We start from the raw sequence: 14616 nt of genomic DNA on the forward strand, positions 1-14616 counted from the left end.
CCCTACTGGGCTCTGTCTGAATTCCTGACCCACAGCAACTTGTGAGAATTAATAAATAATGATTGTTATTTTAAGTCACCACATCTGAGGGTAATTTATTACATTTTGATAGGCCTCTAATATGCCAAGGATCTCTTTTTTTGTTTTTTCCCTGGGTGGTTTCATTCACTTTGCTGATGTCCAGTTATCTCTCCCATCACCAACTCTTCTTTGCAAGTGTCTCCCCCATAATTTCTTCCAGTTCCAGCTTCTTGTCCGTGTTCAGTGTTGTACTGTCAGCTGCTTACTGGGCATCTTTCGCTGGGCATTCCTCACACTCATTCCTGCACAGAAAGATACTTAGCCTCTTTCTCTTCAAGTTCATGTCTCTTCTCCTATTCCCTCTTTCTGTTCTTGACACCAGCCTTCCCATCTAGAAACTTTCATCACCATTGACGCCTTCTTCTTTGTCTGTCCTATCCAACCAGATGCTAAGGTGTTGCATTGGGTCAGTTGGTATGTTTTTAGCGACAAGTAATACAAAAGCCAGCTAAACACAGTAGAGCAGTCTGGGTCCAATCAGAAGACAGAAACAAGGATGTTTAATATAGAAAATTATTAACTATGACAAAAAAGCAACTATAAGATATGAAGAAACTCTATATGGTGCGCTAGGGCTGAGGGAATGAACCCAAGGAAAGTCAGTCTTGGAAGGGGTTCAGATCTCACTGGAGAAGGTGGGATTCAGGTCATTGAATAGTAGAGAAGTTCTCTGGGTTGGCCAGGCTGGAGCTGGTCTGCAGTTGCAATAGGTCCTCCTTTGGGACATGTGTGTGGGGGTGGGGTGGGGAGGGGAGGGTAGCAGATGATCAGCAACCAGTGGCATGGATGTGCTGGAAAGGACCGGAGAACCTGGTCTCCCACAGCACACCTCCAGAGTGCCTTCTACTCAGAAAGCTTAACAGCATGCTCACTTTAAAGGAGAACTACTGTAAAAAAAATTCTTTATCACAGAACGTATATTAGAGGGTGCATTTGGAGCTGAAACACAATAAATGATTAACTAACACACATGGCTTAAGCAAATTTATTTATTGTGTCACAAAGCAAATGATCAGATACTGGCCAGTTCTAGGGTTCCCTTGAAGTGGTCAGCAATGTCATCAAAGATCCTGATGTTTTCCATCTTTCTCCCACTGTGTTGGCAATATCTTCCCTCAGAGTTACAGGGGCTGAAGGACCTACAGGTATCTTATAGAGAGAGCACTCCATCCACCAAAAAAAAGGGGGTGGCGAATTTCCTCCTTTGCCTCAAATTTTTTCTGTTTTACTTACTTTATTTAAATTCACATATTTAACATAGAGTGTATTATTGGTTTCAGATGTAGAGTTCAGTGATTCATCAGTTGCATGTAACACCCGCTGCTCATTCCATCACGTGCCCTCCTTATGCCCATCACCGAGTTACCCCATCCCCCCACCCCGACCCCCTCCAGCCACCCTCGGTTTGTTTCCTACAGTTAAGAGTCTCTTGTGGTTTGTCTCCCTCTCTGATTTCACCTTATTTTATTTGCCTCTTTGCCTCACTTTTTATCGAGGAGGAAAACATTTTGCCCAAGGTCCCAGGAGATGTTCCATCAATTTCCATTGTCAGGATTGGGTCTTACGCTCTCCCTCTGGTTGTAAGACTGGCTGGGATGCAGGGTCTCTAGGCTCTTCAGTGAAAGGTGGGCTTTGCTTATTGGAAGACGGCAACCCTACCTGCCTCACACCTCTATCCCCCTTCCCCCTCCCTCTGGGTAGTCACAACGAACCTAGGTGCCCTGGATAGTGACAAGCCCTGAGTTCTACTCTTGGCCAGGTGTTAACCAGTTCTTGGGGAAGGACAAAAGGCTTTTTCCACGGTCTCTTTTGTCTCCTTAATTTTGATACCTTTACTGAGGCTGTTTCCAGTGCATTCGGCCACCAGAGGGATTTTCCTGAAGAGGTAACTGTGAACATCCCTCTCTCTCAGGCTTGGAATCTCTCAATGAGGAGGAAGTTTCTGAGTTAAAATCATGGACTTCTGTACCAGATCATACAACTCACATCAAAGTTCTGTCTCTTACCAATTGCATGAACTTGGGCAAGGTGTTTAGTTTCTTTATGCCTGAATTTCTCATCTTTTAAATGAGGATAATAAAAGTACCTATCTCCTAGGTATGCTATGAAGAGTAAATGGTATAATACAAAATGGTTTTTGGCACAGAGTGAGTCTTCAATAGGTATCACTTTTGTCGGCTATTATTGTTCCTCACTTAATATTCAATTGAACCTAAATTTCTTAAGTGACCATTTAAAATCCTGTAGGAGCTGACCCCAGTAAAATTTTTCCAAACTTACATTAAAATGGATGATCTTCCCTACTATGCCACGGACTACTTGAGGGAAGGATTATATTTTATAAGGCCAGGATTTAGCACAATCTTTGGCCAAAGTAGTTTCTCTGTATTCCTATGTGCTTTTCACTCGAGCAAAAGGCCTTGCTCATTATACAGCTTCTGTCTTTTTCTACCTGTGCCTTGCTCCTGCTGTTCTCCTGTCTGCAGTGTCTTTTCTCTATATTTCCTCCCCCCCCCCCCCCCCCCCCCCCCCCATCCACTTCCTTACAGGCTCATCTCAGAAGCAATCTCTTCCCTGATAGGATCTCTTTCACAACTCACGTTTGAAAAATGTCAAGCTTCTAGAAAAATCAGAAGAATAGCACAGAGCACTGATACACTCTTCACCTACATGTAGCAATTGTTAATATTTTTGACATCTGCTTTTTTTTTTTTTTGAGAGAGAGAGAGATGGGGGAGGGGCAGAGGGAGAGGGACAGAGAGAATCTCAAGCAGGCTCCACACCCAGCTCGGAGTCCGACACAGGGCTCGATCTCACAACCCTGAGATCATAATGTGAGCCGAAACCAAGAGTCAGATGCTCAACCGACTGAGCCACCCAGGCATCCTGACATTTTTTTTTCTCAATACATATATCCTTTCTTTTTGGAGCCATTTGAAAGTTGCTGACATCATGATACTTTACGTTCAGCATGTATCACGTAAGAACAAGGACGTTCGCCTACAAAATGACAATATGATTACCTCACCTCCCAAAATGTAACACTGATTTGATAATACTATTTACTATTCAGTTTTTTTTTCCCCTGGGAAAACAGATTACTTTGTTTACCATTGTAGGGATCAAGAAATACCTAATAGATATGACAATGTGACTTGAGGGTCTTTTAGTAGAATTTTGCTCTTCCCTGGGTGTTCAGCAAAGTTTCTGGAATTTTGTTGCATGCTTCTTCCTGAGTTTCAGAGAGATATCTGAGCACCGTCAGCTTAATAGCTTGTGGTTTGTCTTCCAAAGGGGCACCCACTCACTTACCTGCAGCTACTCTTATTTTAGACACCAAGCAGGACATCTGCAGGAGCAGCATATGTATGTCCGTGGTCTGTCACCTGAACTTGTGTTTCCAAAGCCAGGCCAAGTGTCAGGTGCAAGAAGGTTGAGCCTTCACGATGGTGTAGTTGTCGGAACACCTGGATTCCAAGCCTGAATCTGTCCTGTTAGTTGCGAGGTGTATTTGTGTTCTAAGACGGCTGTGACAATTTTTTAAAAAAGCAAAACTCAACTGAATAAATTTTTAAAGGTATTGCTGGCTTTATTCAATCATTCATGAATCGGGCAGCATCTATTCTAGCAACAGAAAAGAGCTCTGAGTTGCTGTACAAAATGGAAGACTTACAGACAGAAGGGAAGAGGAGCAGTTATACTAGCAAAGGGGGAGTTAACTGGAAGGAAGTCACACTGGCAAAATGTAGATTGGTTATGGTGAGGATACTTTCCTTCAGGAGATGGCAGGGGTTGATCAAGCAGATGACCTCACTGGGGTTGACCAGCTGATTCCTGACTGACTGGTTTAAGATTCCATTTCTGGGAGAGGCTGAAGTTGTAATTAAGTTAGGTCTCAGTTTGGTGTCACGGAGCTTAGCAAAAGTGATTCCATTTTGGGGCTGCTGTCTTGTTTTTAACGCACAGTACCACAAACTGAAAGTACAGGAATATGCTGTTTCACAGTTCTGCTGGCTAGAAGTCCAAAATCAAGGTGTCAGCAGGGCCCTGCTCTCTCTGAAGGCTCTAAGGGATGATTCTTTCCTTGCCTTTCTCCCAGAAGCTGGCGTTGCTGCCTATTCCTGCTGTCCTTCCCTTGTAGATGCTTCACTCCTCCCTTTTATATGTCTGTCTTACCCAGTGTGTCTCCATGTCTCTACTCCACTTCTTCTAAGGACACCAGTCTAAAAAGACTGGAATGAGCCCACCCTGCCCCAGTCTGATCTAAGGTCAACTAACTACATCCGCAAGGATTCAATTTTTAAATAAGGTCACATTCTGGAGTAATGGGGGCTAGGACTTCAACATATCTTTTCAGGGGACATAATTCAACCCATAACGTGGGGTCTTGAACTAACATCTTGGAGTTTGTATTTTCTCAAAGGTTTACTGCAAAATTTAAAAGAAATACAGGAGAGTTATGCTCTATACCATTTGACTTTAGAGTTTCTAATATAAAATTTATATTCAAGTTTTCCCCGTTATCACAAATGTCCCTTAAACCTTCCTTTTTTGGGGCCCAGTCTCCAACTAAGGGTCATGCATTACATTCTGTTGTCTTGTCCCTTTAATCTCTTTTTAATGCAGGAGAGTGGTTCTCAAACCTTTATGTGTATGAAAGTCTGCTGGAGAGCTTAGTAAAACAATTTTCTGGGGCCCATCACTGAAGATTTTGAGTCAATGGGTCAGAGCGGGGCCCATGAATTGCATTTCCAATAAGCAGGAAAGCGATGTCAAAGCTGCTGGTCCAAGGACCACACTTTTGTGAACCACTGATACAGAACAGGGGTTGGAAAACTTTTTCTATAGAAGGGCCAGATGGTAGAATAGGTTTTGTGGGCTCTGTTGCAAATACTCACTGCAATTGTAAGTGAGAGGAGCCATAGACAATACAAATGGGTATGGCTATATTCCAATAAAACTTTATTTAGAAAAGAGCTCTCTAGCCAGATTTGGCCCTCAGTGTGTTTTTTGTAACCCCGATTTGGAAGAGTACTCCTGTTTTATTGGAGGGGGAGTGCCTTACAGAGCATTGACATTTAAAAAAAAGATATTTATTTATTTATTTATTTATTATTTATTTATTTATTTATAGCACGAGCAGGGGACGGGGCAGAGGGAAAGGGAGAGGGAGAATCTCAAGCAGACTCCACATGGAGCACAGAGCCCAACTCTGGCCTCGATCCCACAACCCTGAGATCATGACCTGAACTGAAACCAAGAATCGGATGCTCAGCCAACTGAGCTACCCAGGCACCCTGAGCACTGACATTTTTTAATTGTCTAGTTCAGTTTTCTTGTAGAATGCTCCACAATCTGGATTCAGTTGTTTTATTCTGATTAGATTTAAATTAAACATCTTGATAAGAATATCATGTAAGTGATACTGTGTACTGTAGGGGAAAATTATGGAAGACTTTGAAATGGACCAAAAATAATATCAAGCAACCTCAATAGAAGACTAGGCACCACCTAATGCCCCCAGCTGGGGTATCTGATTCTATGGGGTTTTGGGCCTTTCATTGTCTGTGAGCTATTTTAAAACTTTGGAGATTGTAGAATACTGTTGATAATATCTATGATTCTTGTCTTTAGAAATGCAAATTGTGTCCACTGAATATGCAGTTGTTTTTTTGACTTATGGATATTGACCAATCATCCATCTATTAGGCAATTTAACTTCAGCATTCCTGACTGCTTATAAATGTGTTGGACTCTCTTTGGATTCCCCTTAGAGCCAGTTGTAACATGCTACTGGTTGTCATGTTAATGAGTTAAATAATATCTTTAACACATGTTCATTTTACATCTGCATCTGAGTCATAATTATGCTCTCCTTTAAATGTTACCTTTAGCAGTATTTTTCATTGCATCACTTTGGGATGCAGAAAAAATTAGTTTATCCAAATATTTGTGATAACAATTCTAATCACTTAAAGTGGTTCTTGTAAAGATATAGTTCCCCTTTACTAGGGAAATATACTTTGAGGGTGATACTCTAAGACAAAGTGAATATTCCAGTTGTCATAATTTTTCACCTGATGGTTTTAGTACCCCTTGAAGTTCTTTGCCTGTATCAGTTATAACAGTGGAGTTGCAAAATATGAACCCTTTCCAGATGCCCACAGTTGGACATCTGAGCTCTCCCTTTGAGCCACTACAACGCTTTCCTTTCTTGGGTTATATTACTCTTTCAATAGCATGGTGACTAAGCCAGACTCTGGCACTGTCTGACTTGGCTCAGACCCAGGCTTTTTCTTACTAGCTGCATGCCTGGTAAGTTATTTAATCTCTCTGGCCTCAGTTTCCTTATCTGCAAAATAGGCGCAATAAAGGTACCTTTTAATAGGATCGTCTTAGAATTAAATGAGCTAAATCAACGCACCAGAATGCGACTTTGCACATAATTACCTGCTCAACAACTGTTAGTTACTATTGGGTCACGATTACGTTTATGTGCTTGAATCCCAACTTTGCCACATCTTAAAGCGTCTTTGGATAAGTTACTTAACCTCTCTGTGTGTTCCTCATTCGTAACAACGGTCCAGTCTCGTGGTTTCCAGATTCCTGTTTACGTGCTAGCTAGTAGGGTTTGGCACGGAGGAAGCATTAAAGAAAAGATGAGCCGTCACCGCTGTGGTTAGTCCGTATCTTTTTATTTGCTCTAAAAGAAGGTAAAGTTTTTGAGTTCAAGACTTCAGATTTCTTTTTACTTTCACACAGGGCGTAGCTCAGAGCCATTCACATAGTGTGGGTTCGACAGAATATTTGAACAGAGGAATTTAATAAAGTCTTGTCGGGTACCGCTCACGTCCCAGTTACACCTTTGCCTCCTTCGTACTCCCCGCTCCCATGTTTGTGCTGCCTTCCCTAAGGTAGGAAGCCCAGGCTTGGGAAATAACATCCCCAGGGAGGGTTGTGGGAGGCTCTGCTGGACGAACGCTGGAACCCGGTGCGGGGCTCCGCGAGCTGACCCCGCAGAGCAGGAAAAGTGCGTTCCCACCCGTCAAGGATCCGAAGCTACGCTGCTCTGTGATGGCCTTTACGGCTCGGCACCAAAGTCTGACCCTCCTATTTTCCCCTCCCCGGCTTGTCGGGCGAGGCTGAGGTACGGTAACTCGAAGTTGGGACGCTCCCACACCGCGACCCAGAGCGTGCGCGGGGAGAAAGGCCGGGGTCGCTCCCCGCCGAAGACCGCCGCCGGGGCGCAGGCCCGGGCCACGCACCTGCGCCCCGCGCCCCGCCGCGCCGCTTCCTGCCCCGCGCGTGCCGCGCTCACGTGACCGGGCCTGGGCGGAGCCGGGGCGGGAGGGGATCACCTGAACAAGGGAGTCATGTGAGCGGGGCGGGGGAGGGGGGGCGGGGCCGGGCGCGGTCACGTGACGCGATTCCGGGGCCGCCGCTGCTGCCGCCGCCGCCGAGCCCAGCCGAGCCGCGCGCCCCTCGGGCTCCTGCTCCGCTCCCGCTCCTCTCAGTGCTCCCCTGCGCCTCCAGCTCAGCCTCCGCCCTGGCGGCACGACCATGTCCCGGGCGCGGCCCCCGGCAGCCGCGCGCCGCTAGCCCCGCGCTCGCCGCGCAGCCCGGGCCGGCCGCGATGGGGGCCGCCGCCCGCCGGAGCGCCCACCTGGGGCCCGCGCCCGCCGGCCGCCCGCTGCGCTCCCTGCTGCTGCTGCAGCTCCTGCTGCTCGTCTGGGCCCCGGGAGCCGCGCGGGCCCAGGGCGCCGAGTTCCCCGAGCTGTGCAGGTGGGTGGCCCGCCGGGGCGCAGGCTTCGCTCGCGGTGCCCCGGGCGCGCAGCTGGGCTGGGTGGGGGGCGGGGGCGCTCTGGGGAGGGACTGGGCTCCCCGAGTCGCCTTTCGTCCGGGTTTGGGTTCCTCTGGCCCCGAGGGAAAGTTGCCGGCGTAGTGGCGATGGATGAGAGACCGAGGGGTCGTGCGCGCGCGGGTGGGGGGCGCGGGGTACTCGCCGTCCTGGCGCTGGCCCGGGGGACCGCTGCCTAGCCACTTGTGGCTGTCACTAAGTCCGGGGCGGCTTTGTGTGCGAGCAGCCGGCCGCCCGAACCCAGCCGGGTGTCACACGGCGGGCGCCCTCCGCCCAGCCCTTGCCCTCTCACAGCGGTGCGCCTGCGAAAGTTGGAGGACGCAGGAACTACAGCTTTGCTTTGTTCCCACTCCACGTTTTCCTCAAAGTTCCATCAGCGGGACTTTGGAGAGGCCCCTTAGTGTGGAAGGACATCGCACGAATGGCCTTAGAGTTGGGGGGGGGGTTGGTTTCATTTGCTGACTGATTTCCTCCATGTAGGTTTTCCATTTTCTGTTTAAAGTAGCTTTTCTGCAGAAGGTGACTTTTTTTTTTTTTTTTTTTGATCGAGGGAATGGAGGGTGGTCATCCTGTATTGGCTTTCAAGACTTTACCCTTCACTTCTCCGAGCCTAACTTCCTGTCTAGTTGCTCACATGATGTCATTGTCTCCAGGGTGGATTATTCTAGTGGAGCTTTTTGCTCTGGGAATCATGATTGTATAATCGCTAGTCCCATCGAGGGCTTTTAGTATCCTATGCTGGCGAGGATGGGAGTCCCGGGGCTGGGGAACTGCCAGTTATGAGAATTTTCTGACCAACATTTTGTGGACTGTTTAGGATGATGGAAAACCCAACTTTTATTTATTTTTTAAACTTTGGTAAAAAGGAAGTGGGATGAAGAAGAGTTCAGAAAGACCAGTGAATTGGCGCTAGCAAGTTACAGCTCAGAATGAAGTTGAGCTGGCTTTGAGCTGAACTTTGAGTTTGTGGTGGGGTTTATGGGAGTCTTAGTTTTCCCTTGTATCAGACATGGTCTAATTCGTGCTCCCGAGTTTAGAACTTGGAGATAACACTGTTCTAAGGAGAGTGAGACTGAGTTCACAACAGAAATTCTTTGCAAGGTCCGTGTTCTTTATTTCTTTTCCCTTTTGGGGGAGGGGGAGGAAGGCAGGCTGGAGAGTTTACTGCACATTAGTTTATAGGTTAGTTGGCTGCCCTAAGGTACATGTTACACAGTAATGAGCATGGTACGCAGAAAATGGGGTCAATTTCTGCCAGGTTTTAAAGGAGGAGATTTTGGAATAATGGCTGCTGTGACCAGCCCTGTCCGGAAGAAATTAACTCAGCTGGGCTAGTGGTGTTGAAGTCTTGGTCCTGTTAGCAAATTGGCATTTACTTTTTAATAGTTAAGGTTAAAGTTGGCTTTGAGGGCAGAAACATGTAAGTGGCTGATGCGGGGGTAGGGGGCCCTTCGTTTCGGGTTGCTGTGAGTCCTCACAGCGTCTTGAATCTGAATCTGCATTTGTTAACCTCGTTTGTGAGTGGAACATGGCCTCTGGGTCCAGTAGGAAATGGCCTTTGTGTCTTCAACTTCGCAAATGCTAGAGAGTGCTCTAGGGTGATAGGCATTGTTAGTGTGACAAATGTGTTCTCTGCAGTCTTAGAATATCTTTAAAGTTGGCGTGTTTACTTTTTCTTCCACATTTCCTTAGGACAGCAAATTTCCCAGTCCATTCCGGGGTGGGCTTGCACACATTTCTTTTCCCTGTCTTTTACTTCTCTGCGGTTTTGCGTTGAGACTTCTCCAGAGCTGTGCATAATCTCAGCTTTAAACTCAATATTCGGCTAAATGAAATTCTTCCTATTTGTTCCTGTTTTAAGTGAATACCTTGGCTTAAATACTTGTTAAGACTTTTTTGGGGGGAGTGTCAAAATCTGTGTACTTTTATGAGATAACACTGGCTAAAAGTTCCTTAACTCTAGCATATATTTGAGGAACAGGAATGCGAGCTGATAATTTTTTAACTCCAGTATGAAAAATTCTATTTAGTATCACCAAAGCAGGATGTGTTAGGCTGCCTTTTTTATTCTATCTCTGGGAGTCCATTTGTCTGAAATGTGAATAACCCACCCAGATCCCACAGCCCCCCAGGAGTATGAAAAGCAGACTTTACTAGCGTTACTGTTAGTGTAGCTTGGTCAAGTGGCAGCAAGACCCCAGGTAGACATCCCCGGTAGACACAAGGATCATATCCCAAATATTTGTAAATTGCTTGTTTGTAACACAGAACATACTTTTTCCATTGAAAATTGTCTTGTTCGTTGTGGTTTGATGCCTAGGGCATTCACCAGAAACCCATCATCCACGCCACAGCTTTGGAGTGCCCAGACACTCTACAGCTTTAACTAGAGCCCTGGTAGTAAATTCTCTTTGTCTCTCAGTAAAAGAGTTGGGTCCCAGGAAGCAACTTCTCTCATACCCAGCTCTCTAGAACCAAAGAGGGTACTTTTCATCTGTGGTCCCTGAGAACCAACAGGAGGGAAGTCGAGTCTGCTTCAGGGCTGCCTGCAGGTCACCTGCTGAGGCCCCTGGGTGAGGGCAAAGCCGAGGGCCAGCTGTGGCTCTTCTCTCTCCTGGGGTAAGGAGGTGGCAGGGGTTCGGTTCCTGGTGCAGGTAGTTATTGGGAGGGGTGAAGGAAAGGGCGGAGGACTTTTCCAGCAGCAGCCTTAAGAATATTTGTGCACGTGGAGGAGAGGCCAGGTCTCTGTGGGTTGTGCACTGAAAAGCAGGGACAAAAAAGGTGATTTTCCCAAAGTGCATCTCGCTCTACGGAGTGCTTAATGTGCTGCTTCTTAGAGCGACTCAGTCGTATGTTTTCTAAGACTTGAGATGACTGCTGTGCCAGGTGAGTCCTGTGTGGTGGATTCTTCGTCACTCAGCTCTTTTGGGAGGTGGTGTGCTAGTGGAAAGAACGCGTTTCCTGAAGCCAGTGTGACTGGCTGTGGGTCTGGCATGGAAGGAGTGTTAGTGCTGGGGAGGAATGTCTGGAGGTCAGTGGGGCTGGAACAGTGAAAGCAAGTGGGGGGAGGGCAGAAGCCAGGCCATGCAAAGTCATCAGAAGTCACCAAAAGTGACCAAAATGCTCTCTGCTCGTCAGTAGCCTTACTCATCACTGTGTGAATTACACTTTGGAAGCTACCATTTTACATCATATGTAGTAGATGAGTTTCCATTTTGTTTAGGTGTTAACATAATAAGGCGTCTTTTTTTTTTTTTAAAGATTTTATTTATTTATTCATGAGAGACAGAGAGAGAGAGAGAGAGAGACGCAGAGGGAGAAGCAGGCTCCCAAGGAGCAGGGAGCCCGATGTGGGACCCGATCCCAGGACTCCGGGATCATGACCTGAGCTGAAGGCAGACGCTTAACCATCTGAGCCACCCAGGCGCCCCATCCTTAGGGGTCTTAACAGTTTGTACTAGTTATAAAATAATGCATTGGGCTGCTCGATTTATTAAAGTACTTTATAATTTATTCAGAACAAGTTTTCCCCCAATTGTTTGGGTACAAATGCTGGAAAGTTTTTATTATATCAGGAACAAGAGAATAATGAAGCCAGCTGGGAGTTGAGGTTGGTTTAGTTGCTGTCTCTAAGGAGATTTTTTTTTTTTTTCTGCGATTTTTCTGAAGGAACAATGCTTATATGCTTAATTTGGGCCACATGTTAAACCTGGACCACATCCATTTGTGTGTGTACATTTCTTGCAACAATAAGTGTGTGTAGAAGCCCAAGGTTGTTAATTATGGGTACATTAGATCTCATGCATTAATTCTTAGAACAGCGTCCTGACAAATTCCTAGGAAGTGAATTCCTGAAGGGATTTCACATCTTTTATCAGTGTTTCATAGAAGGACTTTTAAAAGATGGAGTTTGAGAAAAATAATTCAGATGTTCTCATCTTTATTTTGATCTCAGCATGTAAAACTGTACTGTGCTGGCCAGAGGATTCAGTGGGGTCTCAGAACTGAGACTTAGTGGCAGAAAGTAGCTCGTTATTTTGCAGGTAACATTTTTTTTCTTCTTCGTTCCACCCCACCTTCCTTTTTTGTTGTCCCCGCCGTGGGGCTCTATCTCTCGGTAATGTCCCCACTGGTCATTGATGTTGTATGAGAAGGTGGAAGTAGCTGAGATTGGGTGTACCTATGGGTCCTTTCTGTCTTCCTCATAGCTGACTCATGACCGTTGAGGGACAGAAGCCTGAATTTATGCTGATAGTGTCTCCTCATCTTTAATCCTGGCAAGGTGACACAGGATTCATTTATTCCCCAATAATTTTTTTTTTTAATTTCTTAAGCAGAGGGACAGTTGGGAGGGGCCAGAGCTGAAATTGGAGACACTAAGAATGGAATGGCATGTTGTTGGAGTCCCAGAAGACTGTTGGCCACGACTGCTCTCCCTAGGGAGGCAGCAACCATGCGCACCCTTCTCCCGTTATTTTTGTGAGTTTTAATAGTGTCATCTTAGTTTTGATTTTCTCTTTGATCTAAAAATGATCTAAATGTTAACTAGTTTTTGGCTGTTATTAATAAAGCTGTTGAGTATTTGCACACAAGATTTTGCGTGGACTTGTGCATTTCTTTTTTTCTTGAGTAGACATGTAGGAGTGGAATTGTTCATTGAATATGGTGAGTGTTTAACGAAGGGGGCTGTTAAACTATTCAGAAGTGGATGTCCATTTTGCATTCCCACCTCAGTATATGAGGGTTTCAGTTCTGTGTCCTTGTCAGCACTTGGTCTTACCATAAATCTTTTTAATTTTAGCCATTCTAGTGGGTTTGTTTGGTATCTCAGTGTGGTCTTAATTTCCATATCCCTGACTCGTGATGTTGAATATCTTTTCATGTGTTCATTGGAATGCTTAATGATGTTGAACATCTTCCATGTATTTATTGACCATTTGGACAGCCTTCAGTAATGTCTGTTAAAACCAGTCTTTCGTCACCCCCCCCCCCAGTTCTTTTAGGGAGGGGTCATCTTAATGAGTTATAAGAGCTCTTTATGTGTTCTGAGTACAAGTCCTTTCTTAGGTATGTGTAATGTGTACTATGAATATTTTTTCCCAGTCTTTGGCTTGCCTTTTCATTTTTTTAATATGTACTTTAACAGATACTTTTAAAAATTTTGATGAACTTCAATTTATCTTTTTTTTTTTTAATGGTTTGTGCTTTTTGTGACTTAAGAAACCTTTACTTACGCTAGGGTTTCTCGGCCTCCGCCCTATTGACATTTAAACTGGGTAATGCACTGTTGTGGCACTGTCTTGTGCATGGAGGAGGTTAAATTGCATCCCTGGCCCCCACCCACTAGATCCCAGGAGAGAACCCCCTGGTCCCACCCCAGCTGTGACCAACAAAAATGTCTTCAGACATATTAAATGGCCCCTGGTGGACAAAATTACCTCCGGTTGAGAACCACTGGTCGACTCAAAGTCAAGCAGATTTTTTCTTACGGTTGTCTAGAAGTTTTATGGTTTTAACTTTTATGTTTAGCCCTATGACCAATTTTTTGGGTGAATTTTTATGTATGATGTGAGGAGAGGCTGAAAGTTTATTTTTTCATGAATATATTTAGTTCTGTTTACTAACATTTTATTTAGGATGCTTATAGCTGTTTTTAAGTGCGATTGGACTGTAATGTTCTTTGCCATGCTGTTCTTGGCTGAGTTTAGCATCAAGAATATGTTTGCTTTGTGGTAAAAGCTAGTTTGCTTTTAGTATTTTATATGCTGTGGAACAGTTTTGTATAAGATGGGTGTTTTCTCTTCCTTAAATTTTGGTAGAACTCCCCAGTAAAACTATCTGGGCCTGGTGTTTTTGAGAAGGTAGAGTACAGTGGAAGAGGAGTTTTGCTTATGGTTTCAGTTTTACCTTCTTTATGTATCTAGTCAGATTTTCTAGTTTTTCTTGAGCCAGTTTACCAAAACTCTATATTTTCTAGAAAATTGTCATTTTAGGGGTGCCTGGGTGGCTCAGTCATTAAGCGTCTGCCTTCGGCTCAGGTCATGATCCCAGGGTCCTGGGATCGAGCCCCACATCGGGCTCCCTGCTCAGCGGGAAGACTGCTTCTCCCTCTCCCTCTCCCACTGCTTGTGTTCCCTCTCTCGCTGTGTCTCTCTCTGTCAAATAAATAAATAAAATCTTTGAAAAAAATTGTCATTTTAATTTTGCGGTCATATATAAATATATATTGTGCTACTCTTACATTTTTGAAAATACTTTTTGTATCTCTAGATAAATTAAAAAAAAGGTTCTGATGTTTGTGCATTTTTGTCTTCATATTTAGTAAAGATTTGTCTACCGTCTACCTTTTTTGTTTACCCAGCTCTGTCACTGTGTATTTTCAATTTTATTAATTTCTGCTCTCTCTTAGTAACTTAGTTGAAAAGCTTAGATCTTTTATTTTAAATTATTTTACATAATATGAGATGAATTTAAAGCTATATGTTTCTTTGCTCCAAGGACTGTGCCACTCAGAGCTTTGTTATATAGTTTTTTTATCCTTAAATTCTAAATAGTTTTCTTCAGGATCCAGAAGTTCTAACTGTTTCAACTTCCTGAACCCACTAGTTTTTTCCCTTGTGGCCTAGCACCTAGTCAAGTTGGGAGTGTTCTGTGTGTTTGGAAAAACTGTTCTCCAT

General features: G+C 44.8%; 1 protein-coding gene across 2 annotated transcripts in view; it reads left to right on the forward strand.

The window, feature by feature from the left end:
* The first annotated feature begins 7699 nt into the window (after positions 1 to 7699).
* Positions 7700 to 14616, forward strand: part of IGF2R (insulin like growth factor 2 receptor) — a 97171-nt gene continuing 90254 nt past the window's right edge. For both annotated transcript variants that reach the window (XM_073894181.1, XM_025866430.2), the window contains exon 1: positions 7700 to 7863. In XM_073894181.1, the coding sequence (XP_073750282.1) occupies positions 7715 to 7863 (149 nt within the window). In that variant the 5' untranslated portion in view covers positions 7700 to 7714. The remainder of the gene's footprint in view (positions 7864 to 14616) is intronic.

The sequence above is a fragment of the Callorhinus ursinus genome, unplaced genomic scaffold (genome assembly GCF_003265705.2).
Source record: "Callorhinus ursinus isolate GAN/ISIS: 27379988/994484 unplaced genomic scaffold, GSC_fseal_2.0 scaffold6, whole genome shotgun sequence".
NCBI lineage: Eukaryota > Metazoa > Chordata > Mammalia > Carnivora > Otariidae > Callorhinus > Callorhinus ursinus.